The sequence below is a fragment of the Melampsora larici-populina genome (genome assembly GCF_000204055.1).
Source record: "Melampsora larici-populina 98AG31 unplaced genomic scaffold MELLAscaffold_5, whole genome shotgun sequence".
In the NCBI taxonomy this organism is placed as follows: domain Eukaryota; kingdom Fungi; phylum Basidiomycota; class Pucciniomycetes; order Pucciniales; family Melampsoraceae; genus Melampsora; species Melampsora laricis-populina.
Window position 1 is genome coordinate 580,468 of NW_006768769.1, and position 26,201 is coordinate 606,668.

At 37.9% G+C, this 26,201-nt stretch overlaps 7 protein-coding genes across 7 annotated transcripts; 1 reads left to right on the forward strand and 6 right to left on the reverse strand.

Moving 5' to 3' along the window:
- Positions 1-1,360: 1,360 nt before the first annotated feature.
- On the reverse strand, positions 1,361-2,489 carry MELLADRAFT_123218 (uncharacterized protein; the record flags this gene model as incomplete). The annotated part of the gene is made up of 8 exons (XM_007406211.1): positions 1,361-1,394; positions 1,458-1,519; positions 1,583-1,700; positions 1,757-1,792; positions 1,877-1,977; positions 2,058-2,093; positions 2,163-2,237; positions 2,322-2,489. 8 exons carry the CDS (start codon positions 2,487-2,489, stop codon positions 1,361-1,363), a joined length of 630 nt encoding a protein of 209 aa, XP_007406273.1.
- Positions 2,490-7,251: 4,762 nt separating this feature from the next.
- Positions 7,252-8,254, reverse strand: MELLADRAFT_76829 (uncharacterized protein; the record flags this gene model as incomplete). The annotated part of the gene is made up of 4 exons (XM_007406210.1): positions 7,252-7,321; positions 7,402-7,485; positions 7,576-7,679; positions 7,764-8,254. Coding segments are annotated over 4 exons (642 nt in total), but the record flags the coding sequence as incomplete, so codon positions are not given.
- A 1,275-nt stretch (positions 8,255-9,529) lies between these two features.
- MELLADRAFT_70965 (uncharacterized protein) lies at positions 9,530-10,935 on the reverse strand (the record flags this gene model as incomplete). Its single annotated transcript, XM_007406209.1, has 8 exons — positions 9,530-9,792; positions 9,862-9,923; positions 9,993-10,110; positions 10,167-10,202; positions 10,282-10,382; positions 10,462-10,497; positions 10,560-10,640; positions 10,723-10,935. 8 exons carry the CDS (start codon positions 10,888-10,890, stop codon positions 9,759-9,761), a joined length of 636 nt encoding a protein of 211 aa, XP_007406271.1.
- Positions 10,936-12,318: 1,383 nt separating this feature from the next.
- MELLADRAFT_103049 (uncharacterized protein) lies at positions 12,319-14,367 on the reverse strand (the record flags this gene model as incomplete). The annotated part of the gene is made up of 7 exons (XM_007406208.1): positions 12,319-12,390; positions 13,068-13,149; positions 13,225-13,243; positions 13,319-13,365; positions 13,471-13,583; positions 13,733-13,838; positions 14,321-14,367. 7 exons carry the CDS (start codon positions 14,365-14,367, stop codon positions 12,319-12,321), a joined length of 486 nt encoding a protein of 161 aa, XP_007406270.1.
- Positions 14,368-15,344: 977 nt separating this feature from the next.
- On the reverse strand, positions 15,345-18,662 carry MELLADRAFT_76831 (uncharacterized protein; the record flags this gene model as incomplete). The annotated part of the gene is made up of 5 exons (XM_007406207.1): positions 15,345-15,581; positions 15,621-15,656; positions 15,727-16,932; positions 17,014-17,969; positions 18,046-18,662. 5 exons carry the CDS (start codon positions 18,581-18,583, stop codon positions 15,345-15,347), a joined length of 2,973 nt encoding a protein of 990 aa, XP_007406269.1.
- A 1,892-nt stretch (positions 18,663-20,554) lies between these two features.
- Positions 20,555-22,770, reverse strand: MELLADRAFT_115428 (uncharacterized protein; the record flags this gene model as incomplete). The annotated part of the gene is made up of 8 exons (XM_007406206.1): positions 20,555-20,740; positions 20,852-21,311; positions 21,788-21,864; positions 21,961-22,025; positions 22,098-22,179; positions 22,238-22,320; positions 22,395-22,605; positions 22,688-22,770. The coding sequence occupies 8 exons, from the start codon at positions 22,768-22,770 to the stop codon at positions 20,674-20,676; spliced, it is 1,128 nt and encodes a 375-aa protein (XP_007406268.1).
- Positions 22,771-22,987: 217 nt separating this feature from the next.
- Positions 22,988-24,140, forward strand: MELLADRAFT_60183 (uncharacterized protein; the record flags this gene model as incomplete). Its single annotated transcript, XM_007405871.1, has 3 exons — positions 22,988-23,285; positions 23,369-23,962; positions 24,073-24,140. The coding sequence occupies 3 exons, from the start codon at positions 22,988-22,990 to the stop codon at positions 24,138-24,140; spliced, it is 960 nt and encodes a 319-aa protein (XP_007405933.1).
- Positions 24,141-26,201: the final 2,061 nt, after the last annotated feature.

Consider the following 26,201-nt stretch of genomic DNA (forward strand, 5'->3'; position numbering starts at 1 on the left):
AAATTTCATCAGTGCTCCTGTCATTATTCATTGTGCTGCCAATCCTTCCTCTTGTCCCATCCATCTTATCAAGTCCTGTATACATAAACGAGATGACACCAGATGAAAACTTCATCACTTTTCCTGAGCTCTTTGTCACACACAATGGTTCTTTACCATCCTGCTCCTGGTTGCTGTCAAAATCCCACACTCGATTTTTGATAAATCTTTGGGCAGTCATTCTTTACATTCTGGTGGTGCTACGGCTCTAGCACAGGCATGCACTACTATGGATCATATCAAAAGTGCAGTAAACTGATCTTCTGAAGCATTTTTGATTTATGTTCAAGGACATGTCACAATAAGATTACCAGAGGTTCAAAATCATGTAATTGGTGATTTGTCTCATGTTGGATCCATTTTTTTTCTCAAAAAAAAGGGAATCATTGGGTTTTAAGACTGGTCAATGGCTTCCATGCTTCTGTCTTATATCTCATTGGTCAATGGCTTTCATGCCCTTACAATGTTGTTTGATATGTCTTCTATGCCTGTGTGTCTGGTGTTGGGACAGATCTTGATCCAGAAACTGAGACAGAGATTGTTTCTTTCTAATGTTTTGCTTCACCCTCTCCTCCTTCACCACTCTATGGCTGTATGGCTTGTAGACAGGTTGGAGAGGGTCTTTTCTTTTCAAAGAAATATCATAACCCTGAGCTGTTTGGCCTAAGGATTTGCCCACAACCACTCTGCCTTTTTAGTATTTTCAGATACTGAGTATCACAAGTTTTTATAAATTACATTTCTTGTATATAGCTTTTTGTTTATTCACAATACACAGCCCTGCAAAAGTAATTTTTGGGTGAAGTTTATTCTTTGGCCAACCCTGGTTGCCTGCCACAATAGCAAGTGATGACGGGCAAAGCATATGAGAGGTCCTCAAAGCCATGTGCTTTTGGACCCAAATATATATATATATATGTCCCCCAAAAAATCAAAAAAGTATATTAGAGAAGTATATACATGTACATATGTAGCTTGTAATTGAAAATTGCACTCTATACCAGAAAAAGCTACCTGCTCAGTAGAATCTGAAGTAAAAATTCATAAATGCTAATCCAACCAACACACCTTGCTCAATAAGGAATTCATACTTTAATTCTTGCAAGTCAACACCAAATGGAACAAGAATCCACCCCATTTCATCAATTTCAGAGTTCAAACAAAACAGATGGAAGAATGTTATTGGTTACACACAATATTGATAAAAAACATACATAGGGAACCAAAGTAATATTTCATTTAAAAATTGGTACACAGTATTTACACAGAACACAATTAAAAACATCAAGTCAAAGCTTGAGATGGACATGAGTATCAAGCTTTACCAGGGCTTGTTTGCTCCATTGCTGATTTTACTGAAGGAGTAATACACCTCAGTTATGATGTGCCCATGATGAAGAAAGAATGTGTCAACTCACAAGCTCCATGAAGTGATTTTAACATTTGTTTCATCGTCTTGGAACCCAAGCCGTGACATCATCTGCGTAAAGAGTCATTCCAGTCAGGTAAACAATCCCAATAGTGGATTCATGATAACACATACTTGGTCAGAGAGATAAATTCCTGAACACCCGTCATCAATGTCAACAGGCTTCCCCGTGGTGAAAGCACACCCGTCCGCGATGATTCCGTCAACAGTCCGGTTATTGGCAATCACAGAGCTGTGCAAAAAGGAGATTAGTCAATCCTAGCTGATGACTGACAGACAAATACCTACACAGTTTTAAAGCAATTATTTTTTCCGTTATTCAACCTGATGTGAGAATAATTTGTGAGAACCTAATGTCAGCATACACTGATAGGTGCAGATCATAGTTGATGAGTAATATGAAACAACCCGGTAAGCCATCCAGGGACAGAATTTGAGTCATCTTGACCGCCTGAACCGTTCCAAGGGCACACAACAAGGTCTGAACCGCTATAAGCAACGCCACATGCCTGGATTTTTCAATTATGTAGTGTTAATAGGGTGTCTAGCAAACACAAGATTATCACCGGTGATCAAGAAAATTACTTACGCCTTGCCCGCCCGAAGAGCCGGAAATCCTTTTACTCTGTAGCAACCAGTACTGATTGAGCACGCAGTCTCAGATGACAGTGAAGATTCAAAGGGACGGACTTACGGGTTTGGTAGGCTTGATATCCGAGTTCACTTCGGCTGTCGCCATTGTTAAAGCGGAGGTCTGGAGACTGGTGAGCTATTGAGGAGAATGGTCCGTTTGAATAGACGAATCAGTTTAAGCTTCAAGGTACCACATGGAATCAAAGATTTCAGCACTGACTCGATAAGCAGACACGTCTTGGACTTTGTTAGAGTTGGTTAACCACTTGTAACACGTGCTATGAGGGTTTGCTGTGTTGTCTTTTGGTGCAGGGAACGTTGTAGGTTTTTCTCCCAAGACGTTGTGAAGCAAGAACATAAAATATACTGTGGCAACGTTCAAAGGCATCTTAACAGAGTTATAGGAACAAAAAATAGATATGGAAGAAATTTCGAGTGTTCAAATTGGAATATGTAAGCGATTGTGTGAGGTGATGAACAAGAAGGCCAAACTGCACATGGCCTTTATAAGGTCTTTGGACAGTGCAAAAGAGAGAACTGCTCGCGGACGGATCCTATGCTCCCCACTTCTCATCGCCCCTCGAAGCCTCATCGCGAAATGGCCAGCAATGTTATGTGCTTCACAAAGTTTGATATATGTCTGATCAAGAAAAGCTGTGCCAGATTGAATAGAGCCATTCAATCTGACGAATGTTTTGTCAAGCTCTCTTGTTACCTGTAACGTCAAATCCATACCGCACGGCCGTTGTTACCGGGTCACATCCTGACATCCAATCCACAATCCACAATTCACAATTCACAATTCACTGGAGCTTGCGCGAAGCGCCCGAAGTCCAGTATGATCGTGTCTAGACAGTGAGTGCGTAAGTGGGGCACGCAGCGCCAGCAGCTCGCAGACTTTAGATATCTCTTACACCATGCCGTGCAACAGATAAGTATCATATTGATCAATTTATAACCCTGGAGGTCTCTGTGGGGAACACCAAGTCCCCCCCCGATGCAGCCAATCTCCCCCCTGGATTTAGCAGTCACAAGACTTGTGAATTCAAATCCCAAAGAGAGTAACAAATGAGAATAAAGGGGGCGGAATTGGGCAGTAAAAGTATACTAGGAGTATGAGCCCAATATGCATTGACGCTGTTATCCTCTGCTCGCGATTCCACTTGCACTGGTGAGGAATAGGTGCACTCCCGGTACGGAGCCATTGTGGCGATGACCCATGAATCGATTCCTACGAGATAATAAGATTGCTTGTTACGACATTGTTGTTCTGTCAATGGAATATATATTATTTGGTGCAATTTGTACCTCATGAACAGAGGAGAGAACTATGTATCACCTGACTACCCCAATAGAAAGTTTCAGAAAACAGGTAGGACTGCTGAGTCATGGAAGGCTTGCACTCTGTTTGAATCAATAAAAAGATGAAGCATAACTTGAACACCTTAACCTGCTTTCAGCAAGTGTTTCCATTCTCTGTCAAAAAGGCGGAGATTCTCTGGGGTTATCAACTTGTTGCAATAGAGTTGTGACCACACGTGCTTGTCATGAGATACAAGATGCTTCATTGCCATGGAATATGTAAAACATTCAACTGCGGAGGAATCTCACCAGAGGTTCCCAGGCAGCTAATCATCAAAGACAAAATCCAAATGGAGAGTAGAAAGTGTATTCAGTGACTTTGTTTATCTGTTGGCCCATGAACTAATTCCTCCTCTACCTGATATATAGTACAAAGGAGGACTTTGAAATCCAGGATGAGCTTTCAGCAGGTGTTGTATTTGGAAAGATAAAACCTTTGTTGAATTATTAGGGAAGTCCAGGTTGGAAAAATGCTGAAAATAAAACTGTGCCCAAATCAAAATGCTACTTATAATGTTAGAATTTTGAAAAGCCTATCAGAAAGCCTCACCTGATCAAGAAGCACATTCCTAGACAAGAACAGTTGAAACCAATATACTTTCAAGTTTTGAGGGTATACAAGGCACTTTTTGGCTCACTTGAACCTCACTATTACAACCATTTTCATAGTACAATTCTTATTTAGTCCCAATGATCAAGCCTGATGCTTTATTTATCAAAGCCCTGTCAACTCAACTTCATGACCTTATCACAATAGTTTCATGATCATAAGAGATACAAGAGGTCATCCATGTGTATGTGTGTCATATCATTTTTTATAACATTGATGTCAGTACATTTCAAAATTATTGACTTTTGTTTTCATGTATCTGGATCCAAATTCTGAATCCAAATATATACTTACCTTTAACAAAAGAAACAAATCAATGAGAAGTGTAAAAAGCCTTTTCAATGATTACTAATACAGGGAGCTCAATTTCAAAGATACTCAACTACTCTTGGGTAATATTAATTTACAGATGGAGCAGGACTATGGCTGTGACCTGGACTCTGCCCTTCCCATCTGACTCTACCCAACAATATGTTTCAATTTGAAAGTCTGCAGCCTGTAAACCTGAAACCTAGCCACAAACACCCTGTGGGCACGTCAGTGGCCTTGGCTGCCCAGGTGCCTGTGTTTTTTTGCTCAACATTTTCTTTGATATTTTTCTTTCCATGATCTCAGTATAGCTCTTTTTGTTGGGCTGATTCCATACACAGAACATTCTTAGTATAATTAAGATGAAAAACCAATGAAACAAATCTTATAATCAGATTGTTAGAAGAAGCAATCAGATCAATCTTTATTACCTGATTACCAACACGGAACAATCTTAGTATAAGTAAGATGAAAACCAAACCAAACCAATCTTATATTAAGATTCTCAGAAGAAGTAATCATATGAGGAAAAAGGAAAACATCTGATTGTTGTTTGAGGTCAAGTTATAAACAGAAAACAAAAAATGAATTGGTGTATGACATCATAGGATCAGTCATGTAACTTTATACATGATGTAATATCAACAAATGAAAAGATGAAAACAGAACAAGAAACAATGTATGAAAATGATCAAGTTAAGTAATCACATTGATGAAAAAGACTTTGAAGGCATTCACAGATATTCAATCCAACACTTTTTGATCTCCAAGTAGGCTCATATAGTCTGTAAATAAATTTTGATACACATATAATGTCAACATAGGTCAAGATCATTGCATTTTTAGCACATTTTTACACCTATAAAGCATTCAAGGTGTACCCTGCTTGACAGTAACCAAAGCTCAATGTAATTTCAAGCAATCTAACCTAACTAAGTCTTGGCAAACAAGCCTGCAAGAGATATAATTATATCTATGCAAGGAATTTGGCACAGGAGCTGGAGACTTTTTCCAACTGCTATATCTCAATATCTTACAGATAAATTGTCATGAGCCTACTAATGGGTTTAAGCTTACTGTGTATCAGATCACAGATACTACTAGACAGCTTGAGCCATGTTGTACTAATGATTCCTCAGATCACAATCTTATCATTTATGCTCATGAAGCACCTCTTGATCTTTTTCAAACATGCTCCCTCTCATAACATATTACAAAGTCTTATCTCTGGACATCAGCAAGATTCATACAAACATCTTGAAATCAAAAGTTAAGCAAAAGACAATCAGAATTTGATTGGAAAATTTCAAGAAGAAGAAGAAAGAAGTCAAATCAGAGCTTGAATTAAATTCATTACAATAAGGGTGTCATGTCTCTATTAGCTTCAGGGCCAGCCGGCCTCAGCCCTGGGACATTCAGGATTCTACCAGGTAGGGCCAGGCAGGCCCTGGCTTGGGCCAGCCCTTTGTAAGCTGGTTTGAAAGCTTGGGAAGGATGCTTGATGACATCAATTTTTCCAGAAAATTGCCTCAACAAGCCCTTTACCCATGCCTCCACAAAGATTTTTCTGATGGCCCTGGCCCCAAGTTTCCCTGGAACAGGGCCTTTGTCACTATCACCAGGTTGAGTTTAAGGCTTGGTTTTGACCTAGCCTGGAGACCACTTGGGTAGACTTGGCCAGCTCATAGCCCAAGATTGCATACACTTGCACTTGTTTCACCTTTTGGATTCTCTGCCCTGCTTGGCCCTGAGTGATTTTGGGATACCCTTGTGTGTACCCAAGGCCGGATTTAGCCCTGTGTCCGGCCCTGAAATCTCAGGGTCGGGTCACAGCCCTAGGCAGGACAGTGGTGTCTCTCTATCTCATGTATGTTGGACATGTTACAAGACTTTGCCACACACCTATCTAAAATTGATATTTCCTCAACTTCCTTGGCTTGGCATGTTGTTTTCTTTTGTTTTACTGATATGTAAGATGCCAAAAGACTTGTTCTAAGAGTTGGATTCAAGATATTGATTCTCTCTCATAACAGAATCTCTCCTTTGTTTTTCTGAACTTAAAAGACAGAATACCATGAGTGTTGAAAGAAATTATATTAACAAACAAATATCATCCGTCAAACCTAAAAAAAAGATCACGATCTGTCCAATTTCATAAGACCCCCATAGATTTTTTTTACCATTCTGCTTGGCGTTTTATATGTCCTTTTGTATGTTTTAATATGTATATGTATATAAAAAAAAGTTATACTTGTGATTAGAATCTTAATCTCACAAGTTTGATAAAAAGATATGACGATATCTAAGTTTTTGATCAGAATCAAACCAAAACCCAAAGAAGATGAAAAGGAAGGAAAATGGAAAATGGAAAATGAAAGGTGACGAGATATGTTGTAGAAAAGACTGGAAGATATGAAGGAAGTGATAGTTTGAAGCCGAAAAAGAAAACATAATGATCAATGTAACCAAGTCCTTGCGACTGATCTAGGATTACTTGGGCCAGCTCGAGGATTTGAGGCGACTCGAGGGTTAGGAGTCGCTCGAGAATTAGAGGCTGGTCCAGGTTGAGGGGTATTCCGACGATGTCTAGCAGGACCATGAAGAGAGTTACCAGGATGATCATGATATCCAAGATGATAACCAAGATACTGATGTCGAGCACCCGGAAGTTGAGCTGGTGGAGCTGGATGATGTAATTCAAAGCCTTCGATCCCAGGTAAGTTTAAACCACGATGAACAGGAAAATCATCATGTTGTACAAATAAACCAGCTGCAGGTTGAAGACCTAAGGGAGTTTGATGATTCGGTTTTAGACGGGCTGCTGTATCGAGTAAAGCTCTTCGGTTTGTCCATTGAGTTAATTTTTCTTCTCTTTCAAGTTCCATAGCTAATGCTTCTGAATCCTTGCCTTCTGATCTAAGCATACTAAGTTGATGATCCTATCATTCATAAATAAATAAAAATTAATGTCTTGAATTGAATCTCTTCAGATTCATTCAACACGCTTGAATGAACTTACAAAGTATTTTTGTATGATTGATTCAAGAATATACATTCGAGCAGGTGGTGAAGTCGATTCTTGTCGACAAGATGGACAAACCGACTAAAAGTGAAAAGAGTTGAAGATCAGTCTCAATAAGTTTTTTAGTGAAGTTAAGTAGATTGAACTTTGTTCGCGTTTAGATCGACAAACCTCTTTTTGTAACCAATCATGTGCACAACTACCACAGAATGAATGACCGCAAGCGAAATTAACAGGCGAAACAAATAATTCACAACAGATTGGACAAGCTAATTCTGAATTAAGAAGCAAAAAGAAAAAAGACAATCGGATCAGAGATTGATATAATTGATCAAATTTTAAGACAAAAAAGAACTTACCTTCATCTAAGTCAAGAGAGGGAGCAGAAGCAGAAGAGGAAGGTTTTGTAGGATGATCAGGTTCAGGTGTTTTTGATTGATAATTAGATAAAGTAGTTTGTTTTAATTTTTTTACATGATGAAATCGATTTTGATCAAGATGATGACTTGTACTTGTACTTGGATTTGATTGAGTTCTTTTATTGGTAGAAATTGGAGGTGAATCTAATGTTAAATCAATGATGGTTGATGTTGATTTCTTTGAAGTCGATTGAATTCCTTCATCATCTTCTTGAACTTCAGCTTTGTTTTTGTTTTTGTTCTTCTTTTCTGATCCGATCTCGATTTCGTCGTCTTGATCTGAATGAGATAAAACTAAGTTCAAGTATTTGTTTTGATTACTCATATCGATTGGAATCGAGTAGTTGTAGTTGGTCAGTGTCCTTGTTGATAATCGATGATGGAGAGGAGAAGAAAGTTGAGTATTTTTATTTTTATTTTTTTTATTTTTTTTAAATATTTTCACTGAGCGTTTTAGAAATTCTGAAGATTTCTTTTGATCAACTTCTTCTCAGCAAACCTTTGTGTACAAGTTCGAGTATCCTAAAACCAAATTACTAAAACTGGATTTGATTTACAGTTATGTACTTGAATACAACTTCAAAGAAATCGGTAATGTTTAATGGATACAAATCTTTCCATAGGAATCACAAACTGACAAACCACCATCTTGCCTCATGTTGATGTCCATCATCTTTGTCATTCTTTATTTCCTTTCTATCCCATAATTCCTCAGCTTTGGATTGTATTTGGAATACCAAATGCACGATCTGTACCATAACCACAAACTTATAAAGGTACAATCATACTTGTGTACCCCCTGTGTGTGGACTTATAAGATACAGAAGCTTGATTTCATACTTGGACAAAGGGAAATGATTGTATTTCGGAAGTGGATATCACAGATGAAATGTGTTCAATAAGATATGTATCTCGTGAGGGTAACTACCTGTTATTTTTGCCCTTTTCCCTCTCTTGTATATTTGCTTGCAACCTTCGACGTCCACTTCCAGGTTGTAAGATATCCAACCAAATCGAGAACATACCCTCATTCGCAGATAAACCTTGAACAGACTCTGCTCAGCCGCCTAAAGCTAGTTGGAAAAACGAGAAAGGTATCATCACAATGAAATACAAAGGACTCTCTGCAACTGTTCTGATCCAAACGGACTAAAATGGGTGCCAACTGTTTCGTTTGATGCGAACCCAATCGCTTCACAGAACTCCTTTGTGTTTCCCCTTGTGCAGGTTTTACACCCACCAATCAAATATTTGTTCGAGTTCACTTGAAGACCATTCACAGAAATGCAAAAGTTACGTGTTATCAGCTTATAAGCGTGTACGATATTATTCGAGTTCCTTTTGATACAAGTCTGATTTATAGCAGGTGTTAGGACACTCTTAAGCTCGCGAAATCGGTGCCTTTTGAATTATCGACGAGAGCAAAAAAATCATGTGCACTCTCCTCATCGGTTTAAGTGTCATAACTAACCGAAAGCTGGATATCCTTACGAGTTTTTGGGAAAAAAGAATGCGTGATGGGCAGACACTTGGTGATTGAACATACCCTATGATCAGAAAAGGCCACTCTCATTGAAATGTGGACTAAATATTTTTAAATGCTAATCCGACTGTGAAGCAAGACCCAATGCTCAATAGGAAGCGAAATAATACGTAGTGGTACACTTCAAAACTCAAGATCATGGTTATAAGTACAAGGCAACATGAGATGGAACAAGAATTTATTCCATATCATGAAGTTCAGCGTTCAAACTAGACAAATAAAAAAGATAACAGTGAATAGCTTTGGATACTAATAAGAAAATGTCTCTGGAATCAAAATAGTATTCAACTTTAAAAGGAGATTCAAAAACCATTGTGTGATTGTCTTTGAACACGCACGTAACACATAAACAATAATAAATCAAGACTCGGAACGGACACCGCTATCAAACTTCACCACGGCTGATTTGCTGGAACTTCGGTTTTGCTGACCAGACAAGAAATCTCAGTGATGATTTGGTCATGATGAAGAGTTTCAAAGAATGTGTTGACTCACAAGTCCCATGAAGTGATCCTAACATCTTGATCATTATCTGTGAAGCCAAGATCTGACATCACCTACACAGAGAGTCATACCTGTCTGTCAGGAAACAATTCTTAGGGTGCCTTACTCATGATAAATCATACCTGATCAGAGAGATAGATATCTGAACATCCATGATCAATGTCAACAGGTTTGCCAGTACTGAAAGCGCACCCGTCCGCAATAGTTGCGTCTACAGTCCGACCATTGGCAGTTACAGTACTGTGGAATAGAGAAGTCAGTCATTTATATTTGATAGTTGAAAAAAGAATGCCTACACAGTTTTGAAGCAATTGTTTAGGCCTTTAAGTTCTCTGACATAAATAAAGCCCATGTTCAACTCATGTCAGCATAATTGGTGTGAATCATACTTGATGACTAGTATGAACTAACCCAGTGAGCCATCCAGAGACATAGTTTGGGTCATCTTTACCGAAGGAACCATTCCAGAGGCACACCATACGATCCTGACCGCTGTAGGTCACGCCGCATGCCTGGGTAGTCAAGTACGGTATCAACAAGATGTCGGACAGACAAAAGTATCACCGGTGATAAAGATGATCGCATGCTTACACCTGTGAAACCAGAAGAGCCGGAAATTCTCTTACTCTGTAACGAGAAGTATCGGTTGAGTAAGTAAATGACAAAGAGCTCTAAAGGGGGTGACTTACGCGATTAGCAGGTTCAATGTCATTCTGTGAGTTTACTTCGGCTGTCTTTGCTACCAAAGCAGAAGTCTCGAGACTAGTAAGCTACCAAGACGAATTATCCGTTTGCATACATGCACGCATCAGTTTAAGCATTAAGACACTAATTGAAGATGCAAGTGCTGACTCGATGAGCGGACACTCCGTTTGATTTTTTGAAGTCATCTCTCCACTTGCGACACCTACTATGAGGGTTTGCTGTGTTGTCTTTCGGCGCAGGAAACGTTGTAGATTTTTGTCCTAAGACGTTGGTAAGCAAGACTATAAAAAATACCGAGGCAACGTTCAAAAGCATTTTAAGACAGTTAAAGGTGCAAAGAGAATCGATACGGAAGAACTTGTTAGTTATCAAATCAGAGTATGTAAGTGATGGAGTGAGCTGATGAACAAGAAGGCTGACTGCATATGGCCTTTATATAGTCCTCAGGGCAGTGCAAAACAAAGAAATGCTCGCGAACGGATTCTATACTCCCCACTTCAAGTTCGCATCGCCCCTTGGAGTAAACTCATCAGAGTCCCACGCTGTCGCTCGCAGGAGCCTCGGAGCCTCGGAGCCTCTGGAGTCTGCGCTCTTTCCCAGAATCGACAAAGACCAAATGAGTCGATATCATTTGAGATGTGTCCAATCGTTCGAAAGAGGAGAAAAAAAGCTTTGCAAAGATGAATAGAGCCAATCAATTTAACTCCTGTTTCGTCTGACTCTGATATTGTAACATCAAATCCACACCGCATGGCCTTTGTTAACCGGGTCACATCTTACCATCAAAAAATCACCAATCTCTGGAGCTTGCGCAAAGTGCCCAAAGGCCAGCAGAATCATGAGTGAGTGGTGAGTGTGTAAATGTTAATGGAGCGCGCATCAGCCATCGGACTTTAGACATCTCTTACACCGCGCAATGCTATGTATAAATAGTTATTGTACAATATTGATCGATTCACCATTCTCAAGGTCCTTGTGGGGAGCGAGGGCAATGCAGACAATCCTCCCCCTTGGTTTCGGAGTCACGAGACTTGTGGAGTCGAAGCCCAGAAGAGACAAATGAGCAAGTGATGGGAGGATATGGGGCGGCATTAAGCAGTGATGTATCTTCTCCAGGGAGCCCCCACGTCCATTTGTAGCTTGTGAGTTGACTCCACTTGCGCTGATGAGGTATGAGTGCACTTCCAGTACAGATCTGTTGCGGTGTTTGCCAGCAAATCGATTCCCATGAGACAAGAAAGATTCATGTTCCGACACCGCCTTTCAGTCAATAGAAGATATCCATTACCTTATGGACCCAGAGGAGAGAAGTATCATCTGACAATCCCATTGCAACTCCAGAAACACTAGACCAAACTGATCAGTCAAAAAGAGCTTGGCTCTTTGTATATTATGGGCTATCCAAAATACAAAAAACCAAGCAAAACTTGAACTGTTCAACATGTTGACGCGCTTCTACCAAGCAACTCCTTTCTCATGTGAAGGTGAGGAATAAATCCCTCGCGGGGATCGACTCATTCAACCAGAGTTGAATCACGAATGTCAATGATGAGACAAAAGACGATTTATTGCCGTATAATATAACATTCAACTGCTGCTACACTACACTGCGCGTATCAGTCCCATAAGTATCACCACATCTTCATACATTGGGTAGCCAGATTTCTGGCATTTGTGCACTCTATTTTGACTTTGAGACCGAAGCCAACAGGCATCATGATGATGTAGCAGGAGAGCATTGATCTATGCCAATTTGCTCACTTTAACTTCACCAAACATCTCTCCTCTAGGAGATCCAGACTTATTATTCTTCAACTATTCAAAGAATCAAGAGAAAAGCATATACATAGTATCATCTACCTTTGACTATCAAGTCTCCAGACAACTTCCAAGATTCTCATCTGGCATGACCAAAAAATTATATCACAAAGAAAACTCCCTTTCACAAAATGAATAATCCACAACTAGGACCAGCATAACAAGACATCAACTGACTGTTTTTACCCAATAAATCTTCAGTAAAGAATGCTTTTAAACCCATCTCTATATAAGTGCAAAGTATTGCCTAACCCTACTTACATATAATCACATATCAAAAAAAAAAGAAGAAATCAAACACTAAAACTTCATCAACACATATCTCCAGTTTACGATCTTAAGCCTTGACTTGATTTTTGGTCTACTAAAAGTGTCAAGATGAAGATCTCAAGTATAACTCTCTACACAGGAAGCCGATGGGTCCTTCCGTTGGATCGAAATCATACATATGATATGTCATGAGAAATGACCTTTTAGTGGGATGAAGGTACACTTTTTCGAGTATTTGATGTTCAAACATTCATCAAAACACGTCCAGACACTTTATCATCAAACTGGACTTTGCCGTACACCGGCAAGTCGATCTGTAACCTAAAATTCGTAAACCATACAACCATTTTTTTCGGTCAACCTTGTACCCATCATCGCTTGCTGGGATTGTTTCAAAGACTCACTCCTCTGATGTAAGGTAAACTTAGAAACGTTCCTACCATAGGAACTTGCCGTAAGAATGAAAGAACCACAGGAAAGAAATCTCTACAAAACAAAAATCGGAAATCATGAATCAGTTGCAAAGAAGCGTTACCAAAAAAGACAGAAAGACGAACTAACCCAAATAGATTCAGAAATCCTAAGTAGAGACCGAAAAAGAAGATCAAGGTATTAGATAGATTCACATTTATTTAGTTAAAAAAATCACACCAACCAAACATCTCAATCAAGATCCCAAAGAAAGGATATTTAACGAAAACTCTAAAAAGAAAATATCAAGTCCATTTCAATCAGTTACTTTTCAGTGACTTTATTCAAAAAAATCTTTTTGATTCTAAAGGATAATCAATTGGAAAACTAACTAACAAAACGATCCCACCTAAAAAACATACAGTTCCACGAATCTTATTCCATCTTGCAAAAAAATAATACGTTTTCCTAGGTCCAATCACCAAGGTGATTCCCGAAAGAAAAAGAACCTAAATTCTCTCCGTCCCACCCCCCCACACCACGACCAAGAAAAAACCAAATCAACCCATCAATTTTATATAAACTCATCATCAATTTAAAGATTTCTTTTTTGTTTTTTTGTTTTTTTTTGTTTTTTGTTTTTGATTTATCTACTTACATTTCCTAATGCTAATAAAGGTCCATCAAAAAATAACATACTACCAAGTAACAAAAAAAAGAATCCAGCAGTCGTAAGTCCTACACCGATTTTTTGTCCATCTGTTCTATTACCATCGGAAAAAGAAAAAAAATAAAAATAAAAAAAACAAAAAAACAAAAAAGATTCATGTTGTTTATCATTAGTACAGGGTTTCGTATATATTTTTGGAGTTGAAAGATTTCTTACAGCCACATTCTTTTAAATTGGTTTGGGTTCTTGGGGTTCAAGGAGGTTTAATGATTCTTGATTCGGTTTGATCGGTTCTTAAGGCTTGAGAAAGTGTAGTTCTAAGTTTGATTTCTTTAAATGATTCAGTGGTAAGCTTTGGTTTGAGTGGTTTTGAGGAGATGAGAAGTGTTGAAGTGATGCTGAGCTTGGTGGTGAATGAAAATTTAATCGTGAAGGATATATTGCTCGAGTTGATGACCTGATGACGACGATTTCTCAAAACTGCAGATGTCAACTATCTGTCACGCTTCACTCTGCCAATTCAAGCCCTTGACACCTCTTTCTGAATCAGACTCTCGGTCTCTGATGGTGACATACGCGGGTCGGCTCATCGGGGCCACAGGATGAGAAAAACATCTTCGCATCTCTTCTTGCCTTCTTCTCTCTCACCCTGCTAGACAGCAAAGGCATGTTAGAATCATGTCCTTTGGGCTCATTTAAACCGCTTGAAAAATGGTCAAGAAGCAAACCCACAAATCACACAATACTCAGGGATACCTGAGCAATGGGTGGATCATTTCATTTTCTTATTCATTTGAATAATTGAATTATTTCAATCTTTCTTATCAAAATCTCTTTGGTAAAAGAAAGAAACCACAACACAAAGAAAAAAATGTTCAAAGATTTCTCTAAAAAACACAATCCAATCTAATCCAATCCAAAAAAATCTTTGCAATGCTTATTTCTTTCCCTTTCATCTTTCCCCTTATTCTTCTCTTATTCTTCTTCCTTTTACATATATACAAAAAACATCAAAAGAAAGACATCAAAAGACCAATCAAAAAGTAAAACCAGCAAATTAAAAAAACAAGACCAAAAAGAAATCTAAAATCTAAAATTTTGTAATGTTTTTCTTTGGTGTTTGTTTAAATACTTACATCAGATCCAAGTGATTGTTAAAAAGAATAATAAACAGATAAATAAAATGATCAAAATCGAAAAAACAAATCAAAAGAACCGTTCATTTTTCAAAAAGATTTGTAATGATAGAAAAAAAACGAAACAAATCAAAACGAAAATCATAAAACGTTTTATATAAAAAAAATATTAAACCAAGAAACCCATGATCATCTTCATCTGCTTCGAATCCGAGGATCAAGAATTAAAAAACCCCACCATACAGATCCACCAATTGCTTTCCCTCACCAAAAAAAACAGAAAAAAAAGCAAAAAAAAGCAATTCAAAGGTCTACCGAAATATACAAAACACTCGAAAAGAAAAACCAGAGAAAAGAAGATGCAAGGTTTTACGTTTTTTCCCTCTTTAAAGCCTCTGTTCAAAGGATTCAATCACATAAACGTAAAATTCAAATTAAAAGATACACTCCTAATAAACTAAGAATCAATAAGTTTTCAATTTCCTATGTTTTTCCCTAAAAGTATCTAATCGATTCAAAACCTTACTATCAAGTACCGGAACGGCCAGCACAGACTTCTTACATTCCCTAATCTTTTCCATTTCTTTTTCCTTCAAACTCTCTTCTGTTTCTTCTTCCATCTCTTCCATCTCTTCTTCTTCTTCTTCTTCGAATTCTAATGTCAACGAATTCTTAGGTTGTTCTTCATCGTATTCTAAAAACTGGAGTGTTCCAAACTTGGCTAATCTATTTAAACTTACAAGTGATTCAGTTAAAGTAGGTAATCCGAATGGTAACTAATCATAAATCCCATATCGATCATCAGTTCATAATCAATTCCACAACCTTTGAAAAAAACCAGCTTACCATATATCTAGAATCCAATAATTCACCTAAACATTCAGGAGAAGCAGGTGGAAGATAACTCTCGAATTGGCTTTCATCCATCAATCCTTCATCAATAGCTTTGACCGCATTATCTTCAATCACTTCAGCTCTCACTAAACCTTCTAATCCATTATAGCCATTCCCATTACCTTGATGAGCTCCCATCATCTCTTCTTCTGCTTTTTCTCTTTCTTCTAATTCTTCTTTTCTACTTAACCTTTTCTTATCCCAATCTTGTTGTAATTTCACTAAATACGTTCTACCTTCTTCTGTCATCTTGGTTTCTTCAATCTCATATCTATAATCTTTTAATGATTTTAACATTTGTACTGGATTCAATGAACTCGGATTCAATTCATTAATCACGCAAATCAATTTATTCATATCTTGAACTTGTTCATTCGAAATCGATTGTAACCATTTCAACATCGAATTCAATGGTTTAAAGTATTCTTGAATCAATCGATTCGGTAATCGATTATGTCTTGACCATTCTTCAATCACATTCACATTCAATCTGATCTCCATAGCCTTCGATCTACATAAATATTTCCTTCTAGTGATGATTCGATTAAACAATTCACATCCTAACCAATAAAACAATTGTGAAAAGGCTTGAACGATCAAAGACGAATGTAACTCATACGATTGTAATACATAAAGCACAGACGAAAGTAAATCAGTAATCGCTCGTGGTCCAATCGATTGATTGTTGGGGTTAAGATGATTTGATTTTAATGGGGTCGTATTAGGTGATGAGACTTGATGAGAACTTGATCTTAAATGAGTTGGAGTCTTGTTAGGTGTTTGTTGAGCAGATCCAGATGAAGGAGGTGAACGAGGTGAGCCGACCAAAAATGAACTCAAACTAGGTTTCAATGAAGTTTGTCGACTCCTTTTAACCGTCAAAGCTTTCACAAATCTCCATGATCCTTCTGGTTCGAATTCGACATGTTCAAATCCAGGTAAGGGTTGAAAATCTAACATTGATGAATCTAAGACCTTATCTAATCTTCTTTCTGCATTTCTGATAACCAAAACAAAAATCAAATTAATTAAATCTTGTAAATGAACTTGAAATTCTTTGGAAACCGAATTCAAATGTGGTTCTCGTTTCAGATAATAAAGTAAAGTACAGCAATTGAATAACCAAAATGCAGAATTCGCCATACTATCCTCACGAGCCTATCAACTCGACCAGAAAACAAAATCTCGATCAATATCGAACCTTTTAGCACCAAATCTCTGTGTTGTCTGTTTGCTTACCAAGACCACATCTTCAATCTGATCCAATGCACCCAAGATCAATTCTTCAAGTAAATCTTCCGTACCGAAATGAGCAGCAAATCTTGCACAAAGAAAGATCACATTCGAAGGTACAAACCGATGATTTCTTGATCTTTTGGGTTCCATCGAACTGATCACTGCATCAAATATGATCGGTAATTCATCAATCGAACAAACTAACATTTGATCCGGTAAACATTGATCCCAATCGAACTCTTCTGATCTTTGTTCTTGTTCCCATGCTTCAATGGAATTTGAGTTTTGTAAATTGTTAAGATGATGTGAAGTATGAGAACTTAGAGTTGATAAAAATAATGAAGATGAGTTGAGATGACTAGCAGGTTCATTGTCTGTTGAAGTTGAAGGAAATCCAAATAAATTAAAATTAAGATCTAATGTTTTAGCCGCCAAGCTTGCAAGTTCACGTAATTGATTAGATTGTGATTGATGAGCTTGAAGTTGAGCTTGACGTGCAGCAGAAGGAGGACGTGGGGATTTCATGGAAGCCAAAGATGGAGGTCTAGAAGATCTACTCGGATTAGATTGTTGATCTTGAGATTTGAGTAAGGCATCAGCTTTAGCTTCTTCTGCCATTCTTAAGATATGACGAATATCATCACCCTCGGGTCCTCTTTTAGCCAAATCATAGGGTCTTAATCCTCGAAACCTTCTGGTTCGTTTTGAAGGTGTATCAGTAGGAGTAGTAGGACAGGATGGTTGATCTTCACAATAACTAAGTGAATCAGAAGCTAAAGTGGAAAACGAACTTGCAGATAAACGTGAATGAGTTGAGATTGAAGAAGATTGACAAGATGAAGGAGGCATGGATGATTCAGAATAAGAAACTAAATTGGTAGTTGCCCCATGATTGAGTAAATAAGATACGATTGTAAAATCACCATTCCGAGCAGCCCAATGAAGTGCAGTCCAACCGACTAGAAAACCCATTGAAGCAAATCAAGTTAGTATATTAAACTCTGAATCCGAGAATTGAGAGATGATTTAATGAACCTGAATCTCTAGAATCGACTACATTACCACCTATACCATCTACTATAGCACGTACAGCTTCAGGATGACCAAAAGCCGCGGCTAGAATGATAGGAGGAGTTCCATCTTGATCGGTTAAATTTAAATTTAAATATTTTCTTGGTTCACCGGGTTTTAAGATCGAATGAGTGAGATTAGAAGTAGATTGGTTTGAAAGATTGTGTCTTGGATGACGAGTGAGATGATTAGGAATTGAAGTTAAATGATGATGATCGTGATCTTTTGATAATAACCATTCGATTAGATCACTATCACCTGAACTAGCAGCCGAAAGGTAAGCTGAATTGAAGACTTCTTTGACTTGATTTTCTTGAATCGAATGAAGATGAATCGAATGAACCAGATTAGATAGATTGATAGGAGTAGGAGCCAATGCAATCAAAGGATCAATGTAAGAAGGATCTGGAATCAAACTTGAGTTTTGATGATTTGATGATGATGATAGTTCTTGTGATGGTTTTTTTGGTGATTGATGATTGATTGTTTGATCTTCAGTCATGTCTGATTGTTTTAATGTTTGATAGTTTGATGGTTTGATTGGATGGATGGATGGATGGTAATGTTGTTGTTTGACGGTTTGAAGTTGGAAATTGAAATTGGCTCAAGCTTTACCCTAAATCCAAATCACGTCAAATACCCGAATGAAAAAAACCCGGACGAACCCATTTGAATCTTCACATCTTTCAAACGGGTATCTTGCTCATCAAGCGCACTTTATAAAGTACTTGCAGTCTGAGGAAGATTGTAATTTAAAGTTGTTTTTGGATGAAAAGTGATTGATCAATCAATCTTGTTGTAAATCAAACATCAGAGAAACAGTTTTCCATGTTTACTTTGAGGTTGAGCCTTGTGATTGAGAAGTCTCAATGTCAGGTATAAAGTAACACAAATCCATTGCTTCCATATCAGTTGGCTCCATATTTCTGTGTATGAGCTCTAACATTATTTGGATGCAGGCTATGGCTTGCTTCATGTTCATTTCCTCAATGGCAATTTTTTGCTTTCTGGCCAATTCTTTTTCTCAATTAGAAGCCATCATTTTGGACAGCAGATCATCAATTTTTGTGGTGATGTTCTCTTGAATTTGTGCAGCACATTCTTCACTCTCAGCTTCTTCTTCTTTAGTACCTAGATGTTTGATTATAGAGTTGATACCTAAAAGATCTTGAGGTGAATCTGGAACAACAAGTGTATCTTTACTACTGACTCAACTGTATTTCCCAGACAGATTTGCAAGAAAAGCACTAGGGGTGTGGTCTTCAATAGCTGGCTTGTTATTCAATGGTTTTTGGAAAAGTATTTTGAGACCTTCCAATGGTGTATTCAGAGTTTGAGATGTGCAAGTTGGTGAAAGAAGTTGAGGCTGAGCAATTAAGAGAGGTTGAGGTCTGAACTGGATCACCTAACAAGTCCCTTGCCACCAATGTCATGGATTGAGGTCCTGATCCTACCCTGAAGGCTACCCTGACTATCATATTTCTTGTTCCCTCCTCCTGGTTTCTTAGCTAATTTGAATGCTTCAATGATGTCTTTTGAGACTGTAAATCCAAACATTTGACCCACCATGTTTGCCCTCCCCAGTTGATTTGGTCAAGTCATTAGAGCAGCTTTGAACCACCCTCCAAGTGTCTTAATCTACGTAATAAATTGATGAGTTAAAGAAGAAAACTACTTCAACACTACATCAAAACAAGACTCACCTTCCTTAAGCACACTTGACCTGGTCTGCTCAAATATTTCTTGCTTGCAAGAAACTCTCCCACCTCCTTGAAATGCACAACCAGCTTTTGTGTGCACCAAACATTGTGGTTTTTATATACACTGTACCATTCACCATCATTACTTTGAGGTATAATTTTTTTTGGTCAAATTCTAAGTCTTTGTTCTTGCCAACTTGAGTTTGAGCTTCATTTTGATTTTCACAACCAGAATCAGGCTGAAATGGACAAAGAGATTTCGAGATTCTGGGACTTCTTCCTTTAGAGGTTATTCTTGTGGCTTCTTAGGGGGGTTAGGAGTGGCCATAGGAGGCGTAGGTTGGTTGGTTGATAGTGGTGTCAGATAAGAATATGGCCAGATGGATTTGGTGGAGGCGCAACAAGTTTGCTGGGAGGAAAGGGTTGGGACTGTAAAAGCTGTCGAGGGTAAAGTTGCCTGAGTTCCGCCAGTATTTGTTTCAATAGCAAGTGTTTGCACAAAGTTCGTTGAGTTGGTTGAAGTTAATGTGGGCATAGTTTGAGAGGCGATTGGGACACATGGAGGTGGTCAGGTTATTTGAAGTAGGCAAACTTTGGAGTTGTAAATTGAGAATGATCAGTAGTTGAAAGGTACATCAACTGATCATCAAGTAGTATACCAATCATAGTGCTTATGTAATCCAAATTATTCAATTCCAATGCTTCATCCAAATCCATCTTTCAACTTCTCAATCAAACTGAAGTTCTCCTCATCAGATTCATCATTTGGATATCCATTCTCAATCTTTAACACATTCCATCATCAAAACACAAAATACACATAATACACATTCATGAACCATCAAGTGTTTAATAAAGAAACCTATCTACATTCATCTCCATCATCATCTTCTCATTCAATACAATCATCATAGTCAACTTCATGATTCATCTGCACACTACCTTCTACTACGATCGGACTACCAGGTACGGATTCCAATACAAGTGGGGGTGGTCTAGACCCATGACCATGATGATGTTGATGATGATGTGCTTGTTGATGATTCGTTCCATGTCCTCCTTTCAAATACCTTAATCTAGAAAGCCCACCGCCACCACCGCCTATACTTTTATCTGAATCAGTACTACCTGCTCGATTACGATGATCTGTATATCCATTCGGTGGATTCGGATTACTCAGATTCCCAATCAGATTTCCCGAACTTCTTCTAGATCTAAGACTAGGACTTGGTCCACTTCCACTTCGTTCATTCACTCCTGAAAGTTGTAATGGCAATAACCTATTACTCAGATTCGTCATGCCCGTCATCGTAGGTGATTCAGATCTAAATTGAGTGGTCAGATTAGGTGAAGGGGCTCCCATTCCTGTACTACTACTTGTTAATGACGTTCCAGTCGATCCACTACGTGTTCTGAAATCTTGAATCGCTTCTAAATCTTTACAAATCAAATGTGAGACGGTTTTGGCTGTGAATGAACTGGTGGGACTACTAAGCGGTTTCGAATATGATTTCTTACTACTACTAGCAGCTGTAGTCGTCACCATCGAGTTAGGAGAAGGTGGAATACGTGAATTCGAAAGTGGAATGACTTGTGGCATACTGATCGATCGGTTCGGTCCTGATAACGAAACACCAAGTCCAGAGAGAGTTTCATCTGTTCTGATCGGAGCTGGTGGTCTTGATCTAAAGGTACTGGTCGAAGGACTTCCAGACCGTTCGACCGAATTACCGGCTGCAATCACCGCTGCTGCTGTGGCTGTACGTTTGGCTCGTTCTTTTTCTCGATCTCGTTGTCTAGATCTTTGTTCAGATTTTTTCGATTCGAAATGAGATCTAGCTGATTCTTGTAAAGCAGATTGAATCGAAAACCTATATACATATCCTCCGCCCCCCACCAACACAAAAAAAATCAAAAGTTTAAGTCAATTCAAAATATCAAATTAGAAATGATCAAGAAACCGTATCGAACTAACGAAAATGCATAATCTGAAGCTGTAAATGTACTATTGTTCTTAGCCCAAAATGGACAACCTCGATCAATGAGTAATAAAACGATTTTAAGATGACCCCAACCTGCAGCACTAATTCAATCATTAATGCTTAGAAAAGCACACAGACACACACACCCAAGGGATGCTAAAAAAGAAAATCGTAAGTTTCTCAAAAGAAAGACTGACTAATGTAAACATGTATTCCCTTCATTATCTGTTAGTTCCACATCCGCATGTAGGTCTAATAAGAGCTATCCAAGCGAAAAGATTTGATCATTAGAATTTTTTTGGTCAAGATTTGGAAAGAAATTTGATTGACTTACTGAAACTGTCGTTTCGTGTCCTTTTTGAGAAGCCACATGTAAAGCTGTCATACCCTCTGAGTTGGCCCAATCCAAAACAAATCTAATGATCATGAATCAGAAAAAGTCTCCTGTTAAAAATCAATCTTATAAAGACTTACGGGTAATGAGAATGATAAAGAGTAATAATATCAGTAGAACCTCTTGATGCAGCCAAATGAATCACCGTATTATTCTCAGGATCCTACCGAAAAAAAAAACAGTTCAGTGTCCTTAACCAATCCAAAAGAAAAGAAAAAAACTTGAAACAAAACTTACCCTACTTACTGCATCTGATTCAACATGATATTCTTCAATTAACATTCTACACATTTCAACATCACCTACTTCAGCTCCAACAATCAAACTAGTTTTTCTGGTCACTGGATCCGGTTGACTTGGATCTAATGGACTTCCATCTGAATTAATAGCTGTATTTAAAAGTCTTCTAACCAAGTTCACACTTGAAGTTTGAATGGCTTTTTCTAATCTGTCATAAACAAAACAGATGGTAAGTTTCATTTTGTTTTTTGTTTTTGTTTGATGGGAAGTATAGAATCTTGATGGTTTACCTGGCAGAGGGTGATCGTTCGTCTTGAAATGGTGGTGGTTCTTGATGAGTATGTCTTCTTTTTGATGAACTTGAAGTTGACATGATGATAGTTGATTTCTTGTCTGATTCCGATGTTTATGACGCGAGAGTGTTGAATCCATGAATTGAAATTGTGTCATAGTAATATGTACTACTTGATATAAGCATATCCTTATACATAACCATCCCAATCGAAACCAAAAAAAAAGTTTAAAAAACATATCAGACCACTTTTGACACTTTTCAACCTTCAAACTTATCGAAAAGATTATAAAACATCATGACTTTAATCGCTTCATCAAGTAAACCTCACCAACCAAAGAAATCAAGAAAAGAAGAAGACAAAGAAAGTTCACATTCCAATTCAAATTCAAGTTCAGATCAAGAAGATGACAACTCAGGATCAGGATCAGAAGATGATGAAATCAGTACAGATGAAGAAGGAGATGAAGATGAAATCAAAACGTTGAATAGAAACAAACATGGAAACCAAACTCATCGGAAACTAGTTTGTGAAGAAGAAGATCGATCAGATCAAAGTGATGAAACTTCAAATCATATCTCTCAAACTACAAAAAGTAATTGTCCAAAACACTTCCTTCGAATCTTTCATCCAACATAACCTTCCATTTTAATGTTGATTTTGGTTTTCTGAAAACAGAACGTAAAAGAAGAGCCACTTCACCTACTACTTTTGGAACGATCCTATCCCAAGCCATCGAATCATCCAAAACATCAAATGCACATGGCCCAGCCACCTCACTAACCCAATCCTCAAGAGCCGCCCTAAAACAAGCCAAAAAAGATTCACTCCTAGAATCCAATCGAAAAAGAACGGCCTCTAAACGTCACGAGTTACAAGAAAGAGGTCATATCAAAGATGTCATAGGAGGATGGACACCTAGACCAGCCTTACCGTTTTCAGAATGGTTAGTCGGCAGAAAAGGTATCGAAATCGAAATGGTCGGTGGAGTAGGGCACGAGAAAGTCTTGCGAAGGTTGGCTCAAACAGGTGTGGTGAAACTGTTTAATGCGATCAGAGCTGCACAAAACGTTGTGGAAGATGAAGCCGGTCAACCGTTTGCTCCGGTCTCACTTAGTGGAGCTCAGAAACGTAAATTGAATAAATTGGCGGGGTCTAAGCCTTTAGAGAAATCGGTGGAGCATGAAAAGGAGGAGAAGGATCAGACGAATGAAGGTTTGGTTAGTAAGACTAAATCCAATGTACTTGGTAGTAGAGGAAAAGAACAAGCATGTAAGTGGTTTCACATCTTTGTTGAAATGTATTGTTTTTTTTTGCTTTTGGAACAAAGGTGAATCCTTGTGTGAAATTGATTTGAACTTGTTTTGACGATTGAAATTTAGTGTCGAATCTATCGAAGATTTCGTTTTTAGAATTAATTAAATCTAGTGGAATGAAGAAACCGATATGATTGAATGAAAAAGGAAAAAACACAATCGAGAGTTGATATTTGATATTTCAAGGATGATTTGTTGGTTTGATTCTTTTTTATGACAAGTTTTCTTTTATTGGATTCAAATTATTCTCTCGAATTGGAACCCATGAATTGATGAATTGAAAATCTAATTGGAGTGATTATAAAACCCTATAGAATACAAAGTTGTATGAACATCCAAGCCTTGTGTTATAAGATATGAAGCTCGAAATGGTATGTCAAAAGACGAACATCTCAGTCTTGCTTCTGTTCTCTAACTTTACACGCAACTCCGATCTTCCAGTTCGGGTTGGTAGAGAGCACTACACCCCATCAAATTCTACCAACACCTAACCTGGAACAGTGATGTGCGCCAAGTTCACTCTTGTTTCGGACGGATAAAACTTTTGGTCACTTTGCAAGTCAACTGAGACCCAGATTGATCTTGATCATCATTACAAAGTTTACCAATTTCTTGATTCTCCTGCTGCCTCGAAATGCAAAAATGTAAACAGAGATTGACCCTCTCCCCTGCAGAGGGCCCTCCAACGCATCATCTGTGCTGTGCTGAAGTGTTGATATATGCAAAGGATCTGTTTGCTATTGCCAAGACATTAGTTTTGATTTACCCGGATGGTTTGTGTGTTATTTACTCATTTTATAAATCGGTTATGTGGGGTCTTGAAATATGGAAGTTGAGTAAATTCAATAGTTTTTTTGATAAATAAACAGATCAATATAGACACTCGTTGCGAATCAATAGCGGATGATCTAAAGTGTGAAATTCTTGAAGTGATCACTGTGATTACCAGGTGTTTGGTTGTATCAACTTTTTTGGCAAATGGAAGTGTGATATGTACATCATACGTATTTCTTAGGAATGTAAAACATGATGAAGTTTTTTATCACACTATTACTGTGAATTATACTCTCTCTATTATTAATAATATCCCTGAGGTGAAAATTTGAAAATACTCAATGATTTGATCTATCCACCAAATCTCACTTGGCAAGCATGGTTCATCATGATTTGATGAGGTTAGATTGGTTTTAACCACTGCATGCTTTTTTATGTACACACAAACGGTCAAAGTCAAAAATGATTTGTTTTTTTTATAAAGTTTGGATGAACGCTTGAAAGTCCATTGATGATGATGTCATTTGGAAGGAACCGGAAGGAGAACTTGGCAAGAATCATAAAAACAAACTTGCGCATTGTTTAGATTCAGATTCATATTTCAGGTAAACACAAGATTACAGATGAGCTCATTGGAAGTACATAAACAACTTGTGCTATAACATAATATCATTTTGAAGTCTATCGCAGCAGGTCCTGAGGATGGCAATAAAGAATGAACTATATATTACTTGAGGCAGGATGACCGTGATGAGAAGTGAAGTTGAGAAAGTTAAACTGATTGGCTTGAGCAGGTTGTTAGCAAGTTGGATGGAAAAGTCGTTGATTGGAGATCATAAAACGATTCACAACCTTCAGGATATCATGACTTTCAACTTATAAATATTACAGAGTTTAAGCATTCCTGCTATCTACAACCTTTGAAATGAACTTGCATGAAAAGACATGGCTTCTTGGCAAGACAATCTGGATCTTCCTCAAGGGTATCTCATGGTCAATTGAGCTGATGATCCCTATTTCCCCGCATTGCTTTAGTGAAACGCTTTGATATGAGAATGATTTGGGGATTTGCAGCTAAACGACTTTATTCGATCAACCGATCAATTGGTACTATGTACCTAATACCTCCAAGACCCCTTATCAAGTAAATAAATCAGTAGTCAGACTCAGTACCCCTTATCTACTAATATATTACTCTTGAACCCCTCAATTTTAAGTTTCTTTCTTTCTTTCTGAAATTAAATATTCACTTGATTACCTATAAGAATCTACTTCACTTCATCCTACAATAGTTCTTACATAGCTTTATCCGATTATCAACTTCAGATTGATTGATTGATTGATTGATTGATTGATTGATTGCTAAACAAGTTGATCAATTCTCTTATTCGTTAACTATAGTTGCTTTCAAAGTATACTAC